This window comes from Balaenoptera ricei, chromosome 1 (assembly GCF_028023285.1).
Source record: "Balaenoptera ricei isolate mBalRic1 chromosome 1, mBalRic1.hap2, whole genome shotgun sequence".
Taxonomy (NCBI): Eukaryota; Metazoa; Chordata; class Mammalia; order Artiodactyla; family Balaenopteridae; genus Balaenoptera; species Balaenoptera ricei.
In genome coordinates this window covers 44,489,724-44,511,910 of record NC_082639.1, presented here as the reverse complement: position 1 = coordinate 44,511,910, position 22,187 = coordinate 44,489,724, and the positions used below count along the sequence as shown (strand labels likewise).

General features: G+C 37.2%; 1 protein-coding gene across 1 annotated transcript in view; it reads right to left on the bottom strand.

Annotated features, from left to right (window-relative positions):
* The window catches only part of SCP2 (sterol carrier protein 2), a 149,219-nt gene that overhangs the window by 37,635 nt on the left and 89,397 nt on the right, over positions 1 to 22,187 (bottom strand). The window contains exon 12 of the mRNA XM_059922632.1: positions 15,831 to 15,984. Coding sequence (XP_059778615.1) covers positions 15,831 to 15,984 — 154 coding nt within the window. The remainder of the gene's footprint in view (positions 1 to 15,830; positions 15,985 to 22,187) is intronic.

Genomic DNA, 22,187 nt, shown 5'->3' with positions numbered 1-22,187 from the left:
AAATTAAAGAGTGAATAGGAGAAGGAAGTAGAAACAGTGTGTCTCTTTTGAGACATTACTTTCAGGGGAACAGTGAAATGGAGTGGTCTCTGGAGGGGAGGGTGGTATTAAGGAAAGTTTGTTTTTGTTTTAAGATTAACATATTAGAGCATGTTTGCCTGATGATGGTAATGAACCAGGGGAAAAGAGATAGGAGAGAAATCTTGAGAAGGTGAAGGGGGATGAGATCTAGTGACCTATGAAGGAAGAGGAGGAGACTCAAGGGAAGAAGAGGATCAGATGGGTAAAATGCTAGACAGGTCTATAAGTCTTGGGATGGAAGATGAGGGAGTTTGGGTCTAACGGCTTCTGTTTTTTCAACAACATACAAGGCAAAGTAATCAGCTGAAAATGAGGGTGAAAGGAGGGTATGGAAAGTCTAAGAGGTTGAAAAGTGAACCTACTAGAGAAATCATATTAATATCACAACAAGGAATGGAAGTAAGCTGCCACCATGCTGAAATACATGCAATTCTCAGAGCATGGCATGCTACTTCATACTTCCATGCCTTTGCCCTTGTTGCTCCCTGTGTCTGGAACACCTCTGTCTTAGCAAATTCCATTTTACCCTTCAAGATCCAGGCCAGGAAACTCTCTTTCTGTGAAACCCTACTAAGTGTCAGCTTCTCAAGAGCAGATACCACAGCTTTTAAAAAAAATAATCTTTATTTATATCCCCAGTTCCTGGCACACAATAGGTATTCAGTAAATAGTGACTAAATAGAACTGAATTACAATGAATTCTCTCTTAGCTAAATTCTAATTTTTTCCTGTTCCATTTAGAGCAGAATTATCTATGGTACACCATTTTCTCAGTCAAAAGTCTGAATGAGTGACCTAAAATCAAGTGGCTACAACTAGTCCTCCACAAGCCAGTTTCATTTCATTAATAGTCCAACTTTTCAGCCTTTAATCATAAGCATCACTGTGCCCTCTCCAAGCTTGCCACTTCCTAACTGTATGTGATAAAATAATAACTGACACTTTTCAGCGTACGTACAAAGTATCTTGATACTTTATGGGGCAGCGTTCAGACAAGTTCTGACAGGTCACAGATATTTACTTTGCTTCTGTTGAAAATTTCACTCAGTTAATGATTAACCAACTTTTCATCCAGATTAGGTAAAAATAATTAATATATAAAGTTATATCAATATTTTCTGAAAATCCCTCATATCTTACAATTTATTTGATATGTGCCCTGCTCTAGGGAAGCTAAATATAACTTACGTAAACTCAGAAAATAACTTACTCATATTACAAAAGGATGCACCTCATGATTTCTTTATATTCAAAGTTCTTTTAGCAGAAACTAAAGTCTGATTATTTTTATTTTTTTTTACCTTGGTTTATACATAAGTTTTCTGGAATAAATCTAGTATATAAAATGTTGGAAGGGACTCTGAAGATTAACTATTTAGTGTATGAATTCCCTCTGTGCTTCCTGAAATTTTCATTCTAAGGCCTAGAACACAGGCACTGTTTCAACAATGTCAAAGATCAGAAGCACAGAATAGCCAACAAAACAGGAAATTTGAACTCAGATAAATGAAGGTTACAGTCTTGACCACTACCACTTAAGACTCTCTTTAGATATATTGTTTTAACTCTGATCATCAATCTCCTCATCTATAAACAAGGTACAAAACTTACCATGTGGGCTTTTATGAGGATTAAACAAAGAAGTGCAGACGAAGCACCTAGCATGGTCTTGGTGCTCATACTAGGCCCTCAAAAAGTGGTTGTTAAAGAACTATTACAACTCAATAATAAAAAGACAACCCAATTTTAAAATGGCCAAAATATCTGAATAGGTATTTCTCCTAGGATATACAAATGGCCAATAAGCACATGAAAAGATGCTCAACATCATTACCCATCAGGGGAATGCAAATCAAAACCACAATGAGATGCCACTTCACACCCACTAGGATAGCTAAAATTAAAAAAAAAGACAATAACAAGTGTTAATGAGGATGTGAAGAAATCAGAACCCTTATAATGGAATTTTATTCAGCCATAAAAAGGAATGAAGTACTACATTCATTTTTATAACATGGATGAACCTTGAAAACATTATGCTAAATGAAAGCAGCAGTCACAAAAGGCCACATATTGTATTATTTCATTTATATGAAATGTCCAGAATAGGCAAATCCTTAGAGACAGAAAGTAGATTAGTGGTTGTCAGAACCTGCAAGAAGTGGGACTGGGGAATGACTGCTAATGGGTACATGGTTTCTTTTAGGGGTGTTGAAAATGTTCTAAAATCGATTGTGGTGATGACTGCACAACTCTGTGATATACTAAAAAACCACTGAATGTACACTTAAAATGGTGAATTTGTGGCATGTAAATTATATCCCCAAAAAAGCTGTTAAAAATCATTTTTGAAGTGGCTGCTGCTGTTTGTAGTGTTTAGGAAGAATACAGGATCCTACATTTTAATCAAATCTCCATCCCTAAATCTAACATTTTACCAGTTTTACCAGTAATTAGTCTGTTCAAATTAGAAATGGTTGTGCAACACACACAGGACTCAAGAATAGGGTTCATTTGCAATCAGCGACTCCCCGTGACCTCTGAACAGGCACATGGCCCCATCACAGACAGAAATTCAGCCCAGAAAGCCAAACTGTGGACTTCAACAGGTTGGATATGTCCCCCACTCTGAGCTAAAAATTAAAGTTCATCTTTTCCAAACTTCTAGGTGACATTTATAATTTAATATATAAAACCATTTTCAACAATTTAACCGGTGACGTGAACTACAGAAATAGGAAAGAAAAAAGGAAAATGCCTAGATAGATCAGAAATCAACAGTTTATTGAGCAACTCAATGAGTGGCAGGTACTTTTTGTTAGTTTTCTAATCCCTGAAGTAGATATTTTCACTCTTTTCTAATTGAGGGAAAGGTGGACATGTCCAAAGCAAGCAGTGTGACGGAAAAGTTGATGGGGTGCTCTTTCCACTGATCAACACTGCCTCTCTGATAATTCCAGCCTATAAAAAAATTTAAAAAGATGTCACATACAGGTGACATTTCAGTAGTTTTATAATTTCTTCATTCTAACTGCTAATTAATTGGTGGTTACATTAGTATGGAGAAAGATAAAAATCAGATAAAATTTTTGCATGTGTTCTTAAATATCTCTTTTTAAATGAAACTAAGGGACTTCCCTGGTGGCACAGTGGTTAGGAATCCACCTGCCAACGCAGGGGACATGGGTTTGATCCCTGGTCCAGGAATATCCCACATGCCACGGAGCAACTAAGCCCGTGCGCCACAACTACTGAGCCTGCACTCTAGAGTCCGCGAGCCACAACTACTGAGCCCGCGTGCCACAACTACCGAAGCCCACGCACCTAGAGCCTGTGCTCTGCAACAAGAGAAGCCATTGCAATGAGAAGCCTGTACACTGCAACAAAGACCCAACGCAGCCAAAAATAAATAAATAAAATTTTTAAAAAATAAATGAAACTAAAATTGTGTGTGTGTGTGTGTGTGTGTGTGTGGTGTTGTGTGTGTGTCCACTGTGTCCCCTGAGAAGTCCCGGAGGTAATAACAACAAGCACTCAGCCAGCAGCCACACTGTGGTTTCTAAATACCATTCTCCACTAAAAGGAACCAGGGCTCTTTGAAGAAATGGTTTATCCTAGGGCTGGGGCAGGGAAAATACAGGATGAGCCTGGAATACCTTCTTGAGCTAGAAAGCAAGGAAGTATTCAATAGAATCACAAGACAGTACAAGTCAGCTAGAAGGGGCTCCTGCTGGCTAAAGCAGGGACATTTTGAGTATCAAAATAAATGATACTAATGAATTATAACCCACTGAATAAAATATGAATTCATGAGTTCATACTGATATATTTATCGATATAGATGGATATGAATAAATTTTTAAATGGGGGAGAAGAGAATCTCCCTTACAGAAGAATGCCACTTAACAAATATAAGGTACGATGAAGTTAGGACAATATCATCAGTGGATGCTAAGATGAATGAGTAATGGGTAAAAGCTGGATGAGGAGCAGGATATTTACATAATCTCAAAACATCTCACCACAAGTTACCTATTATCTACAAAGGAAAAAACAGTAACTTTTTCAGAGGAAAACATGGTAGACACCACCTTAGTGAAGAAATCAAAGCTAAACATCACCAATATAGGATAATCCACATCATGTGCTTCCAGACATGATGCATTAAGAAGGACACATCATCACTTCAGTGGTATTCCTGCAAAAAATGTGTAACCTGAACCTAATTATGAGGAAACATGTGACAAATGCAAATTGAGGGACATTCCATTCTTAAAGAATCTACTAATACTCTCCAAAAAAGTCAAAGTCAAGAAATAAGAAAGGCTGAGGGATAGTTTCAGATTAAAGGAAACTAAAGAGACATGACAGCTAAATGAACTCAGGATCCTAAATTGGATCCTGGACAAGGAGAAAAACTAAAGCTTATAATATCTTTTAAAGAGATATTATTGGGATAATTGTCGAACTGTGAATACGTTCTTTGGATTAGGTAATAGCATTTTTTAAAATTTACTTATTTTTTAATATTTATTTATTTAGGCTGCACCGGGGCTTAGTTGTGGCATGTGGGATCTTTAGTTGCCGCATGCAGGCTCTTAGTTGCAGCATGTGGACTTCTTAGTTGCGGCATGCGGACTTCTTAGTTATAGCACACAGACTCTTAGCCGTGGCATGCATGTGGGGTCTAGTTCCCCGACCAGAGACTGGAACCTGGGGCCCCTGTAGGTAATAGCGTTTTACCAGTGTTAAATTTCCTGATTTTGATAGCTATACTGTGGTTGAGTAATAGAATGGCCTAGTCTTTAGAAATGCATACTAAAATATTTAAGGGTAAAAGAACATAATGTCTCCAACTTTCAAACATTTCAGAAAAAACATGCATATATATGTATATATGCATATATATATGCATGTAGAAAAATGATGAAGCAAATGAGGCAAAATATAAACAATCAGTGAATCTGAGTACAAGGTATATGGGAGTTCCTTGTACTGTTCCTGTAATTTTTCCATGTATGTTTGAAATTATGTCAAAATCAAGGTTTCTAATTAAAATAGAAAATTAAGAAAATGAAAAGGCTAATCACCTACAATCTCACTACTACCAACAAGTTTCCTATATTCATTTTTTCCACATTGCTTCCTCTAGTCCTTGTTTATGAGCACACATACATGGGTACAATTTTTACTTCTAACTTTTAACTTCTTATATCACTTAGGGTTTTCACCTGTTGAGTTAAACTTTCAAGCTAACTTAGACAATTTTCCATTAAAAAAAGAAAAACTGGAGTAATCCAAATATACCTCAACCAGGGAATGGATAAACTGTGGTACATCCATACAAATGAATACCACTAAGCAATAAAAAGGAACAGATTACTCATACACACAATAACATGAATGAATCTCAAATGCATTATGCTAAGTGAAAGGAGCCAGACTCAAAGGCTTTTTGATTCTATTCACATGATATTCTGGAAAGGGGCAGAAAATAGATCAGTGGTTGCCAAGGAATGGAAGATAGGGGGAAGGGCTGACTACAAAGGCGAATGAGGAATTCTGGTGGGTGATGCAATTGTCCTGTATCTTGATTATGGTGGTAGTTACTTGACCGTATATGTTTGTCAAAACTTATACAACTATGCACTAAACAGGGGGACTTTCTCTGTATGTAAATTTTTATACCTTAATTAAAAATAGAAAAAACAAAACAAAGTTGGGTTTTAAAAACAGGTTTCACTTAACAGAATACAGAATGCAAATCTATCCTCAGTCTGTGTCTTACATAAAATGAATAGGATGTTATAATACAGAGTCAATACTTATATTCAAAAGTGGTCTAAAGGAAAGTTTAACTGTAAATTAAATGCAATTGGTCACAGTTCTTAAATAAGACCTCTCCTCTTCATTTTCATGGTCCCTGTTGCAGCACTAAACATTTCTTATCCACACTACTGCAACTGCTTCCTAAGGATTCCTGGCCTCTGGTCCCTCCACCACTCAACTCAAAGTAATACCAGACTGATCTACCTAAAGTAAAGTGCAATATAATCACATAATCTTTTGCTAAAACTCATATTCTGTAGGATAAATTTCAAACTCCTGAGCATAACATTGGAAGCATTTCAAAACCTTGATCCAATCTACTGTTACAGCTGCATTTCCTGTCACCTATGTATTACTGACTCTGCCCCTCTACCCAGGCACAACAAAATAATCTACCCTCTACCCACACAGGACAACCACTCTTATATTTTCAAATCGCTGTACCTATGTACAGGCCTGGGATGCCCTTCCTCTACCCTTTTGCTGGGCAATCCTAGTCATCCCAGTTCAAATTTAGGTCCTTCATACTAATTTTTTCCTCCGGGCTTCTATAGCATTTTGAAAAAGGTATGTCTGCCTTCCCCATCTACTCAGAGGACCATACTTAGGGGCCTAAGCATGTAGCAGCTGCTCCATCAAAGTTAGCTAAACGAGAAACTAAGGAAATCAGATCATGTGCAACGAGTACCTTAAAATCACTTAGTTTAAAACAAATCCTCATTTTAAAACTATACCTGCACCAGCAGAGTTAGAATTATTTTCCCAGCTTTGGCCTTTGAAGTGGGATATGTTCTATCACTAAAACTATCAAAAATATCTTCAATAGTTGAAGCCAATTTCTTTCAGTCATTAATATATCATCTGGATTTTTTCATTCTTCTGGCTTCCCAGAAATATCAACTATAGTTATCATGAACAATTCTATCTCCCAATTATTTAGTCTCCTGAAAATAAAAGAACTATGAGGAGGGACCTTCAAGATGGCGGAGGACTAAGATGTGGATATAACCTTCCTCCCCACAAATACATCAAAAATACATCTACATGTGGAACAACTCCTACAGAACACCTACTGAATGCTGGCACAAGACCTCAGACTTCCCAAAAGGCAAGAAACTCCCCACGTACCTGGGTAGGGCCAAAAAAAAAAGGAAAAACAGACACAAAAGAATAGGGACAGGACCTGCACCAGTGGGAGGGAGCTGTGAAGGAGGAAGAGTTTCCACACACTAGGAAGCCCCTTCACTGGCGGAGACGGGGGGTGGAGGGGGGGAAGCTTCAGAACCATGGAGGAAAGCGCAACACCAGGGGTACAGAGGGCAAAGCGGAGATATTGCCGCACAAAGGATCGCTGCCGACCAGCACTCACCAGCCTGAGAGGCTTGTCTGCTCACCCGCCGGGACGGGCGGGGGCTGGGAGCTGAAGCTGGGGCTTCGGAGGTCAGATCCCAGGGAGAGGACTGGGGTTGGCTGTGTGAACACAGCCTGAAGGGGGCTAGTGCGCCACAGCTAGCCGGGAGGGAGTCCGGGAAAAAGTCTGGAACTGCCTAAGAGGCAAGAGACCATTGTTTCAGGGTGCGCGAAGAGAGGGAATTCAGAGCACCGCCTAAACGAGCTCCAGAGATGGGCACGAGCCACGGCTATTGGCGTGGACACCAGAGACAGGCATGAAATGCTAAGACTACTGCTGCAGCCACCAAGAAGCCTGTGTGCAAGCACAGGTCACTATCCACACCTCCCCTCCCAGGAGCCTGCGCAGCCCGCCACTGCCAGGGTCCCGTGATCCAGGGACAAATTCCCTGGGAGGACACACGGCGCACCTCAGGCTGTTGCAACGTCGTGCTGGCCTCTACCGCCACAGGCTCGCCCTGCATTCTGTACCCCTCCCTCCCCCCGGCCTGAGTGAGCCAGAGCCCCCGAAGCAGCTGTTCCTTTAACCCCGTCCTGTCTGAACAAAGAACAGGCGCCCTTAGGCGACCTACACGCAAAGGTGGGGCCAAATCCAAAGCTGAACCCCACGAGCGGTGCGAACACAGAAGAGGAAGGGAAATCTCTCCCAGCAGCCTCAGGAGCAGCGGATTAAATCTCCACAGTCAACTTGATGTACCCTGTATCTGTAGAATACCTGAATAGACAACGAATCATCCCAAAATTGAGGCAGCAGACTTGGGGAGCAACTGTAGACTCGGGGTTTGCTTTCTGCATCTAATTTGTTTCTGGTTTTATGTTTATTTTAGTTTAGTATTTAGAGCTTATTATCATTGGTAGATTTGTTTATTGATTTGGTTGCCCTCTTCCTTTTTTTTTTTTAATATATATATTTTTTCCTTTTTCCCTTCTTGTGAGTGTATATGTGTATGCTTCTTTGTGTGATTTTGTCTGTATAGCTTTGGTTTTACCATTTGTCCTAGGGTTCTGTTTGTCCACTTTTTGTTTTTATTTTTGTTTTTGTATAGTTTTTAGCACTTGTTAACGTTGGTGGATTTGTTTTTTGGTTTGGTTGTTTGCTTTTTTCTTTCTTATTTTTAATAACTTTTTTACTTTTAAGAGTTTTTTTTTAAAGACTTTATTTTATTTATTTATTTTTTTCTTTCTTTCTTTCCTTTTTTTTCCCCCTTTTCTTCTGAGGTGAGTGGCTGACACGGTCTTGGTGCTCTGGCCAGGTGTCAGGCCTGAGCCTCTGAGGTGGGAGAGCCAAGTTCAGGAAATTGGTCCACCAGAGACATCCTGGCCCCATGTAATGTCAAATGGTGAAAGCTCTCACAGAGATTCCATCTCGACTCTAAGACCCAGCTCCACTCAACAACCAGCAACCTACAGTGCTGCACACCCTATGGCAAACAACTAGCAAGACAGGAACACAACCCCACCCATGAGCACACAGGCTGCCTAAAATCATAATAAGTTCACAGACACCCCAAAACACACCACCGGACATGGTCCCGCTCACCAGAAAGACAAGATCCAGTTTCATCCACCAGAACACAGACACCAGTCCCCTCCACCAGGAAGCCTACACAACCCACTGAACCAACCTTAGCCACTGGGGGCAGACAACAAAAACAATGAGAACTACAAACCTGCAGCCTGCAAACAGGAGACCTCAAACACAGTAAGTTAAGCAAAATGAGAAGACAGAGAAACACACAGCAGATGAAGGAGCAAGGTAAAAACCCACCAGACCAAACAAATGAGGAGGAAATAAGCAGCCTACCTGAAAAAGAATTCAGAGTAATGATAGTAAAGATGATCCAAAATCTTGGAAATAGAATGGAGAAAATACAAGAACTGTTTAACAAGGACCTAGAAGAACTAAAGAGCAAACAAACAATGATGAACAACACAATAAATGAAATTAAAAATTCTCTAGAAGAAATCAATAGCAGAATAACTGAGGCAGAAGAACAGATAAGTGACCTGGAAGATAAAATAGTGGAAATAACTACCACAGAGTAGAATAAAGAAAAAAGAATGAGAAGAATTGAGGACGGTCTCAGAGACCTCTGGGACAACATTAAATGCACCAACATTCGAATTATAGGGGTCCCAGAAGAAGAAGAGAAAAAAAAGGACTGAAAAAATATTTAAAGAGATTACAGTTGAAAACTTCCATAATATGGGAAAGGAAATAGTCAATCAAGTGCAGGAAGCACAGAGTGTACCATACAGGATAAATCCAAGAAGAAACATGCCAAGACACATATTAATCAGACTGTCAAAAATTAAATACAAAGGAAAAATATTAAAAGCAGCAAGGGAAAACCAACAAATAACATACAAGGGAATCCCCATAAGGTTAACAGCTGATCTTTCAGCAGAAACTCTGCAAGCCAGAAGGGAGTGGCAGGACATATTTAAATAAGTGATGAAAGGGAAAAACCTACAACCAAGATTACTCTACCCAGCAAGGATCTCATTCAGATTCAACGGAGAAATTAAAAACTTTACAGACAAGCAAAAGCTAAGAGAATTCAGCACCACCAAACCAGCTTTACAACAAATGCTAAAGGAACTTCTCTAGGCAGGAAACACAAGAGAAGGAAAAGACCTACAATAACAAACCCAAAACAATTAAGAAAATGGTAATAGGAACATACATATAGATAATAACCTTGAATGTAAATGGATTAAATGCTCCAACCAAAAGACATAGACTGGCTGAATGGATACAAAAACAAGACCTGTATATATGCTGTCTACAAGAGACCCACTTCAGACCTAGGGGCACATACAGACTGAAAGTGAGGGGGTGGAAAAAGATATTCCATGCAAATGGAAATCAAAAGAAAGCTGGTGTAGCAATTCTCATATCAGACAGAATAGACTTTAAAATAAAGAGTATTACAAGAGACAAAGAAGGACACTACATAATGATCAAGAGATCAATCCAAGAAGATATTAACAATTGTAAATATTTATGCACCCAACATAGGAGCACTTCAATATATAAGGCAAATGCTAACAGCCATAAAAGGGGAAATCGACAGTAACACAATCATAGTAGGGGACTTTAACACCCCACTTTCACCAATGGACAGATCATCTAAAATGAAAATAAATAAGGAAACACAAGCTTTAAATGATGCAACAGACCAGATAGATTTAATTGCTATTTATAGGACATTCCATCCAAAAACAAGAGAATACATTTTCTTCTCAAGTGCTCATGGAACATTCTCCAGGATAGATCATATCTTGGGTCACAAATCAAGCCTCAGTAAATTTAAGAAAATTGAAATCCTATCAAGTATCTTTACCAGCTACAACGTTATGAGACTAGATATCAATTACACAAAAAAATCTGTAACAAATACAAACACATGGAGGCTAAACAATACACTACTAAATAACGAAGAGATCACTGAAGAAATCAAAGAAGAAATCAGAAAATACCGAGAAACAAATGACAACGAAAACACGATGACTCAAAACCTACGGGATGCAGCAAAAGCAGTTCTAAAACGGAATTTTATAGCAATACAATCCTACCTCATGAAGCAAGAAACATCTCAAACAAACAACCTAACCTTACACCTAAAGCAATCAGAGAAAGAGGAACAAAAAACCGCCAAAGTTAGCAGAAGGAAAGAAATCATAAAGATCAGATCAGAAATAAATGAAAAAGAAATGAAGGAAACGATAGCAAAGATCAATAAAACTAAAAGCTGGTTCTTTGAGAAGATAAACAAAATTGACAAACCATTAGCCAGACTCATCAAGAAAAAAAGGGAGAAGACTCAAATCAATAAAATTAGAAATGAAGAAGGAGAAGTAACAACTGACACTGCAGAAATACAAAGGATCATAAGAGATTACTACAAGCAACTATATGCCAATAAAATAGACAACCTGAAAGAAATGGACAAATTCTTAGAAAAGCACAACTTCTGAGACTGAACAAGGAAGAAATAGAAAATAAAAACAGACCAATCATGAGCACTAAAATTGAAACTGTGATTAAAAATCTTCCAACAAACAAAAGTCCAGGACCAGACGGCTTCACAGGCCAATTCTACCAAACATTTAGAAAAGAGCTAACACCTATCCTTCTCAAACTCTTCCAAAATATAGCAGAGGGAAGAACACTCCCAAACTCATTCTACAAGGCCACCATCAGTCTGATACCAAAACCAGACAAAGATGTCACAAAAAAAAGAAAACTACAGACCAATATCACTGATGAACATAGATGCAATCCTGAACAACAACAACAAAATACTAGCAAACAGAATCCAACTGCACATTAAAGGGATCACACACCATGATCAAGTGGGGTTTATCCCAGGAATGCAAAGATTCTTCAATATACACAAATCAATCAATGTGATACATCATATTAACACAGTGAAGGATAAAAACCATATGATCATCTCAATAGATGCAGAAAAAGCTTTTGACAAAATTCAACACCCATTTATGATAAAAACCCTCCAGAATGTAGGCACAGAGGGAATTTACCTCAACATAATAAAGGCCATATATGACAAACCCATAGCCAGCATTGTTCTCAATGGTGAAAAACTGAAACCATTACCTCTAAGATCAGGAACAAGACAAGGTTGCCCACTCTCACCACTATTACTCAACATAGTTTTGGAAGTTTTAGCCACAACAATCAGAGAAGAAAAAGAAATAAAAGGAATCCTAATTGGTAAGAAGAAGTAAAACTGTCACTGTTTGCAGATGACATGATACTACACATAGAGAATCCTAAAGATGCTACCAGAAAACTACTAGAGCTAATCAATGAATTTGGTAAAGTAGCAGGATACAAAATTAATGCACAGAAATCTCTTGCGTTCCTGTACAGTAATGATGAAAAATCTGAAAGTGAAATTAAGAAAACACTCCCATTTACCATTGCAACAAAAAGAATAAAATATCTAGGAATAAACCTACCAAAGGAGACAAAAGATCTGTATGCAGAAAATTATAAGACACTGATGAAAGAAATTAAAGATGATACAAATAGATGGAGTGATATACCATGTTCTTGGATTACAAGAATCAATATTGTGAAAATGACTACACTACCCAAAGCAATCTACAGATTCAATGCAATCCCTATCAAATTATCAATGGCATTTTTTACAGAACTAGAACAAAAAATCTTAAAATTTGTATGGAGACACTAAAGACCCCGAATAGCCAAAGCAGTCTTGTGGGAAAAGAACGGAGCTGGAGGAAGCAGATTCCCTGACTTCAGACTATACTACAAAGCTACAGTAATCAAGACAATATTGTACTGGCACAAAAACAGAAATACAGATCAATGGAACAGGATAGAAAGCCCAGAGATAAACCCATTCACCTATGGTCAACTAATCTATGACAAAGGAGGCAAGGATATACAGTGGAGAAAAGTCAGTCTCTTCAATAAGTGGTGCTGGGAAAACTGGACAGCTACATGTAAAAGAATGAAATTAGAACACTCCCTAACACCATACACAAAAATAAATGCAAAATGGATTAAAGACCTAAATGTAAGGCCAGACACTATCAAACTCTTAGAGGAAAACATAGGCAGAACACTCTATGACATAAATCACAGCAAGAGCCTTTTTGACCCAGCTCCTAGAGAAATGGAAAGAAAAACAAAAATAAACAAATGGGACCTAATGAAACTTAAAAGCTTTTGCACAGCAAAGGAAACTATAAACAGGACAAAAAGACAACCCTCAGAATGGGAGAAAATATTTGCAAACGAAGCAACTGACAAAGGATTAATCTCCAAAATATACAAGCAGTTCATGCAACTCAATATCAAAAAAACAAACAACCCAATCCAAAAATGGGCAGAAGACCTAAATAGACATTTCTCCAAAGAAGATATACAGATTGCCAACAAACACATGAAAGGATGCTCAACATCACTAATCATTAGAGAAATGCAAATCAAAACTACAATTAGATATCACTTCATGCTGGTCAGAATGGCCATCATCAAAAAATCTACAAACAATAAATGCTGGAGAGGGTGTGGAGAAAAGGGAACGCTCTTGCACTGTTGGTGGGAATGTAAACTGATACAGCCACTGTGGAGAACAGTATGGAGGTTCCTTTAAAAAACTAAAGATAGAACTACCATATGACCCAGCAATCCCACTACTGGGCATATACCCTGAGAAAACCATACTTCACAAAGAGTCATGTACCACAATGTTCATTGCAGCACTATTTACAATAGCCAGGACGTGGAAGCAACCTAAGTGCCCATCAACAGATGAATGGATAAAGAAGATGTGGTACATATATACAATGGAATATTACTCAGCCATAAAAAGAAACGAAATTGAGTTATTTGCAGTGAGGTGGATGGACCTAGAGACTGTCATACAGAGTGAAGTAAGTGAGAAACAGAAAAACAAATAACATATGCTAACACATATATATGGAATCTAAAGAAAAGACAACAAAAATGGTTCTGAAGAACCTAGGGGCAGGACAGGAATAAAGATGCAGATGTAGAGAATGGACTTGAGGACATGGGGAGAGGGAAGTATAAAGTGGGATGAAGTGAGAGAGTAGCATTGACATATATACACTACCAAATGTAAAATAGATAGCTAGTGGGAAGCAGCTGCATAGCACAGGGAGATCAGCTCGGTGCTTTGTGTCCCCCCAGAGGGGTGGGATAGGGAGGGTGGGAGGGAGACGCAAGAGGGAGGGGATATGGGGATATATGTATACATATAGCTGATTCACTTTGCTGTACAGCAGAAACTAACACACCATTGTAAAGCAACTATACTCCAATAAAGATGTTAAAAAAAAAAAACTATGAGAATTCCATGTTTAAAATAGAATTTATTGCCCTAAATGCATAATCTTCTATTCCGAGCAAATGAGATAGCTATACTATATGATGACTCTGGTAGCTCTTTATAGTTTGGCTTTTACTGAGGGTTTTCAACTCTAAATATGAACTAGATGGAATTCGAGAGGACGATACAGAACCAATGAATCAGATTTAGGAGGAAACTTAAAATTCAACATCTTAACATCTTTTTATTTGATCCAATTCAATAAACATTTACTCACTATAAGAGAGATCCTCAGAGGGGTGAGGAGAATCAGTCTTAGATCTCAAGGATTTCACATAACAAACACGATACAAAACAAGGTAGATACTCTACAACTAAACAAAAATTGGATAGGGACCCAAGAGTTACAAAGTGCTGTGGATATTCAAGGGAGATGGTACCTAAGACTGGCCTTAATTGGAAGACAGAATTTTCACACAGAACTAATATTCCAGGCATGAAAGAAGAAAGGACAGAGAGAAAAGATTCAAGAGTTTACAAAACATGAGAATATAATGGACTCTGTAAAAACGTGTTCACATATCCTTTGTGGAACGAAAAGTGTGAAAAAATGAATACATAATTACCAAGAACTTCAGGAGGGAAAAGGGAGCCAATTAGTGTTGAAAGCTACAGCAGGGTTAAGAGAATAAAGATAGAAAATATCAAGAACATATCATAATCAGATCATTGGTGGCCTTACCTGACCTCAGTGGTGAGATCAGAAACTAAACTTAAGACATTTCAGAGTAGAAAAACAAAAGTGGCTCAATATAAAAGGCTCATCATGAAAGAATAATTAAGGTAAGGAGAAAAAGAGAGTTTTAGAATATGGGAGACCTGAACATGTTTGCTGACAGAGCGAAAGGAGTCAACAGAAAGGTAAAAATGGAAAGATTCAAAAGAAAGAAGGTATACTTAATATCTGGAACAAAGTTACAGAAGTGGTTGGAAACAAAAGCATGCAAAGAGGAAAGATGGGCCTTGGAAAGGAAAAGGGACTTTTTTCCTCTGGGAAAAAAGGATGAGCACTTCTCTGAGAGAAGAGCAAGGAAGTTGAGGGATCCTGAAAAGGCTTGGAAAAGAAAGTGCTTGGAGATCTGAGGAGCACAGGCATTTGACAAGGGCAGGAAGAAAATCAGCAGGAGACAAACAGGATTCTAGCAGCAGTGAGGGCTTAGCTGGATTCAGAAACAGAAATCTGCAGAGATACAATCGGCATATTTGATGACTTTCTCCCAATAACCTCAGAAGCCCGGGACGCTAGGGGGAGAAAGCAAATTGTGGGAAAGGAAACCAAAAAATGACTTGCCTGAATTAAAATTACTCAGGTTGGCAGGGCTGAGACAAGTGCCCAGCCAGCTCTGGCTTCTAGTTCAGCACTCTCTTTTGACTATGCTGCCTTCTTTTTAAACAAAACTTTACTAAGGCTAGTTAAGTTTAAAAGTTAATTGCCAGTTTTAAAGTTTTAAAACCATGCTATTAAAGCAAGGTAATAAAATATTTGTTCTTTGAGTACTAAGACAATAAAATTGGGACTTTTTTACTTGTACAACGTCATCAGTTGTGAAAAGTCAGAAGGGTTCATTGCCAGACAAAACCCATAATGTCACTTACCTGGCAGCTTCAGGAAAACCCATCTTGTACAGCGTGACAACTACTGCTCCTCCGAGGCCTAAATTATGCTGCAGAGCAACCTTTGCACCAGGAACTTGCCTTTTTCCGGCTTCCCCTCTCAGCTGCCAGCAGAGTTCAGCGCACTGAGCCAGACCTAACAAATCGAACGCAGAACAGTCAGATTCCGTTGGTTTAGAAAGCTAAAGGTAGACAAGGGCTAACGTTTAATTGTGACTTTTAACTAAACCATTTTATTCAGCCAAGACGACGTTTGCCTAAGTAAGAACTTCTCTTAAAAGCCTGGAGGGTTTTTGCAGCTAGCTATTTTTTCTCCCTAAGTAATCTCTGTATTTAGACAATATTCAGGCTTCAGAAATTCCTTGTGCTCTTTAAATTTATCCAACCTGCCATTTTTTGGCAATGTTGAAAGAGAAAACACTGAATATACCGTTCTGTGGCTGAGGCAAAACAGCATAAAAATAATTTAATTTTACCATTTTTAATGTATCAAAAGAATATAATCTAGGACTTGGGAGTTGACTTTCCCTAAAATATTTAGCTGGTATGGGAAATTTTCCTATTATTCTCCTCAAAAAGTTCCTAGAAAGAATGTTTTCTAGACCTATTCACAGCTATTCCAAACATAGCACTGGATTCACAAAAATAGCATTTTGTCCTCTGGATAATAAAATCAGAGATTTTTAGAGCTGGAGAGAACTAAATAATGTTGAAACCAAGCCCCCCCTAAAACTGAGTTCCCTTACCGAGTTTATGATTAATCTCTCTATCCAAAACTTTATTCCCTTACTTGTCTCCTCTGACCTCAATCCCTTTCTTGTCCCCTCAATCCTGTGCTAACTGAACACTAATTAATCAGAGTCAGTTGACTAAGATTGCTGCTGTTAATAACATCATTAAAATTGCTGTTATATCCACTTAATATCCAACAGTTTAATACTGTTTAATTGCAGTATTAAAATTGCTGTTGTAGATACCATCATACAAACTCAAGTTGTTTTTCCAGGCAAGATGAGCTCACAACCCCCAGAGCCATGGACCACCTGGCCAGAGAATCATAAACCAGACACATTTTGACTCCCAAAACCATGATTAAGAAATGTCACACATATATACACTACTACTATATATAAAATAGATAACTAATAAGAACCTACTGTATAGCACTCTACTCAATACTCTGTAATGACCTATATGGGAAAAGAATCTAAAAAAGAGTGGATATATGTATATGTATAACTGATTCACTCTGCTGTACAGCAGAAACTAATACAACATTGTAAATCAACTATACTCCAATAAAAATTAATTAATAAAAAAAATACACGTGTTCAATAATGAAAAAAAAAAAAAAGAAATGTCACAGAAATGTCTTGAGACGATGATTAATTCCAGTTTCCTTGTTCTTCCCCTTTAAAACATCCCTAACTCAAAGACCAAGATAGAGTGGATCTGAGACTTGTCTCCCACTCCCTTTCTTGGCGCCCTGCAAATAAACCCTTACTTTGCTGCAAACACCCACTATCAGAGTTTGCTTTCTGCTCCAAGCCAAGGGCACAGGAGCCCTTGCTTAGATACAAAGGTAGCAATGAGAAACTGTAAGATTAAGTAATTTGTGAATGGTCACAAAGCAGGCTAATTCCAGAGTTGAGATTAGAAGCCAAGTCTCCTGATTTACATTTGTTTTTCTCCCACACCAGCTATTCAAGGATAGCTTAGTTAAGAATGTAGGATAGACTGGTTTCATTGTCCTGGAGGCAGAGCAAACCAGTCTACCTATAATGTCTGTTCTTCCACCCACACCCCCAATCACAACATCTGATTCCCGAATACCTATGACAGTTTTCTGTATAACACCAACCTTCTCAAGAAATTTAACTGCCATTTCTCCTTTCTAAGCAATGTCTACATATTTTTACAGAATATATATTTTAAACACTGTTTTAAAATAGGTAATTCTACATCTTGTAATGATTTTTTGAATTGTCAACATTTTGAATATTAAGGTCAAAGTGAATAATCTACTAATATATCCAAACTTTGGGGCAATCAGCTTTACTTGAAATCTGCCATACAAAAAGCTTAAACATTTATGAATACATAAGACCAAAAAAAGTATTCAGACTGGTCTTATGTATACGTGGGTGGGGAAATAAGGCTAGTTCTCTTCCCCAAAGAGTAAATATACATAGTTTACAAATATTTGAGAAAAATACTCAACTTTACCTTGATCAAATAGAAAGATACTGTTTTAACCAATCACATTGGTCAGGATGTTTAAACATGGAACTAATCAATGCTGGGGAGACCATGGCATGACAGCCACCTTCAAACAGTAAGGGTAAAAGTTCAAACTGGTACAACCTTTTTGGAAAGCAATGTACAAAATTATTAAGAGCATTTAAAATGCCTTGAAAACCATTCTATGGAAATAATCAAGCATAGGAAAAGTCTTACACACAAAGCTATCTGTTTATCACATTCTTAGAACAGTGAAAAACTAGATAATCTACAAGTGAAATAACTGGGGAACGGTTATATAAATTATGATCTATCCAGATGACAAAGTACTATGTTCCTATTTAAAATGATGTATACAAAAATTTTAATAATTTAGGAAAATGTTTATGACATAATCTTAGTAAAAATGCAAGGAACCCTTTAGATATTCATCTACCCATCCATCCAACAAATATTTACTGAATGCCTAATATGTGCTGACACTGCTCAAGGCTCAGAAGATCTAATAAATAAGATAGGCATATAAAGGTACACAGCCTGCTTAAGGAATAGAAAGTTAAGTGAATAAGGCTAGAGAGTGCTCAAGACAGCCAGTGAGAGTGAGAGAGAAGGGGGTGAAGAGGGAGAGAGGGAGTTGGGGGAGGGAGGCAGGCAGAAAGGGAGAGAGTGAGGGGGAGGGAAGGAGGGAGAGAGAGAGAACATGAATGTACTGGAAGCACCAGATTTTGCAATAATCTCAGTCACACCACACCACTGATACTGTAGAAGATGTGGTACACTGTGTTAAATCTCTACTCATGATTTGCTTAACTCACATGTGGCAAAAAAAGGAAGAAGGGAGGGAGGGAATAAAGATCCATGTTAACTTATTTATTCACTTTTAACAAAAGACGACAGTGAGAAAACATATTGATTATATGAGCTTTCTGGTTATCTGCTTTCAGAATAACCTGGCATTTCTTGCATTTCTAGAATCTAGATTTGTGAAGGTGGAAGTCAAATTTGGCCTCAGAAATCTACCTGCCAAGAAGACGCAGAAGATAGTTATGAAAGCATAAACTATATGGGCAACACTTTTTAAAATTTTTCCTTCCTTGGATAACTTCTGGCACTGAATTAAAGACCATATTTTTCCTCTCCTTGGAAAAAAAATAAACTATCAAACATGAACATGACATACTTATAAACTGTGGAGGGACATAGGAATGGGCATCCTGTCAAAGTAGTATATTCAAACAGTAATGTCCTTCTTAAAGTCTCTTATGAAGGGAAAAAAAAAATGTTTAACCTTGTTACTTCATTTTACTACCATCTTGCTGCAAAAATTTCCTAACAAGATGTTGGTCAATCTTTTTATATAAAAATAATTAGCCTAGGACTCAGCTACATAGTTATATAGTCTGGTTGCTACTGAAAATAAACTATTCAAACATGTATCAAGCACTCCATTAAGTATTGAAGATACAAAGAATTCACAGTGTAATATGAAGTGCTAATAAAGATAAGTACTAAGTGCTATGGAAAGCCACAGAATGGAAAAACTACAGAGAATAATATCTTGAGATATTACCCGAGGTCTTTTCTTCCTCTTGCTTCCTTGAACCCATAACTCTCCCTACACCATTAAGCAGTCAAGTACAAAAAAGTCATAATTTAGCTTTAGTTTCAAATTAGACATCTAAAGACCTTAGCATAAACAGATTAAAAAGCCAGTTTTTCTATTGTTGGAGCCTGGCTTTTTGAGAAATCAAAGATTTGTTGAGCTTTAAAGAGCAAAAAGCGTTAACGGACTCAGCATACACTGAAAAATGCACATTTATTAAGATCAGTTTTTCCCTCCAAAAGTTACAAAATTATCAACCTAGTATGCTATCAAATGTACAATATATTTCAAGAACAAAAGTAACAAGGATATTTTCAGACAAAATAAGCTGAAAGAATTCATCACCATACTGTAACACCCACACTATAAATGTTAAAGGAAATCCTTTAGGCAGTAAGAAAATGATAGCAGATGGAAATATGAATTTACACAAAGGAATGAAGTGGTAACTACATTAACCTTAAATAGATAAGGTTTTCTTATTGTTTAATCTCTTTAGGAGATAACTGATTATTTAAACAAAAATAATTTCTTGTGGGGTTTAAAACATATGTAAAAGAAAAATTTACAACTACAGTATTATAAGGCCTGGACAGGAGAAATGGAAGTATACTGTTGTAAGGTTCTTTTACTATTAGTGAACTCGTATAATAACACTTGAAGATAGGCTATGATAGTAAAGGTAAAATGGAGAAATAAAAAATAATCCAAAAGTAGGATGATAAAAAGAGAGAAATGGGAATAAAGAACAGCTGGGACAAAGAGAACACAAATAGCCATACTAATAATCACATCAAATATAAATAGCCTAAACACCCCAATCAAAGACAGAGATTGTCAGTGTGGAGAAAAAAAACAAGACCCAACTAAATGCTGCCAATGCACTTTAAATATAAAATCACAAATAGGTTAAAACTAAAAAGATAGAAAAAGATATGCCATGTTAGCACTAGTTAAAATTTGAAAGCTGGAGTGGCCATATTAAATCAGCCAAAGTAGATTTCAGAGCAAAGACTTGCCAGAGCAAAGAAGGCCATTTCATGAAGATAAAGGGGAAAACATAAAACTGTCTTTATTCACAGACAGTATGATTGTCTATATAGAAAACCTCATGCAGTTTTTAAACAACTACTAGCATTAATAAGTGAGTTTTAGCAAGGCTATAAGATGACTAAACAAAAATTGACTGTATTTCTACATACTAGCAATGAAAACTTGAAACTGAAAAAATACCATTCACAATAGCATCAAAAATATGAAATACTTAGGGGTAAATCTGACACATATTTACCCCTAAGTATTTACCCCATAATCTGACAAATATGTGCAAGACCTGTACAGTGAAAACTATAATATATTTCTGAAAAAAGTTAAAGACTTTTTTAAGTAAATAAATGGAGACATATATTTTGTTTATGAGTCAGAAGATTCACTATTGTTTGAATCTCAATTCTCCCCCAGATAAATCTATACATTCAACATAATCCTAATAAAAATCCCAGGAGAATTTTTTGTAGAAATCAACAAGCTGATTCTAAAATTTCTATAAAAATACAAAGGAGCTAGAATAGCCAAACAACTCTAAAAAAGAAGAATTAAGTTGGAGGGCTAAGGCTACCTAATATCAAGAACAATTATAAAGGTAAAGTAATCAAAACAGTATGGTACTCATGTAAAGACAGACACATAGATTAACTGGACAGAAAAGACAGACCACAAATAATGCCCACATATTTATGAACAACTGATTTTTGATAAAGGCAGTGCAGTGGACAAAGCATAGATAAATAAGTGGCACTCCAACAACAGGAAATCCATATGTAAAAAATGGACTTGGATCCATACTTTGTGCCATACATAAAAATTAATTCAAAATGGGTCACAGATCTAAATGTAAGGCTTATTAAAGTATAAAACATCTAGGAGAAAACATAGGAAAAGATCTTTGTGACCCAGGGTTAGACAAAGATGTCTTAGACAGGACTTAACCATAATTAAAAACTTCTGCTCTTTAAAAGACACTAGTAAGAGAATGAAAAGGAAAGTCACAGACTGGGAGAAAATCTTTGCAAAGCATATATTTGGTAAAGAACTTGTATACAGGATATATAAAGAACTCTCAAAACTCATCGAAAAAGATATACAGATGACAAATAAGCACATAAAAAACTGTTTAACATCATTAGCCAGTAGGAAAATGCAAATTAAAACCACAAGAAGATGCCACTACATACTGATTAGAATGGCTAAAATTTAAAAAGCTGACCATACCAAGTGCTGACGAGGATGTGGAAGAACTAGAACTCTCATACACTGCTGGTGGGAAGGTGAAACAGTATGACCACTTTGGAAATCAGTTTGACAGTTTCTTATTTTGTTGTCTTTTTAAATTAATTTACTTATTTTGGCTGCGCCGGGTCTTAGTTGCAGCATGCGGGATCCTTTAGTTGCAGCATGTGGACTTCTTAGTTGGGGCATGCATGCAGGATCTAGTT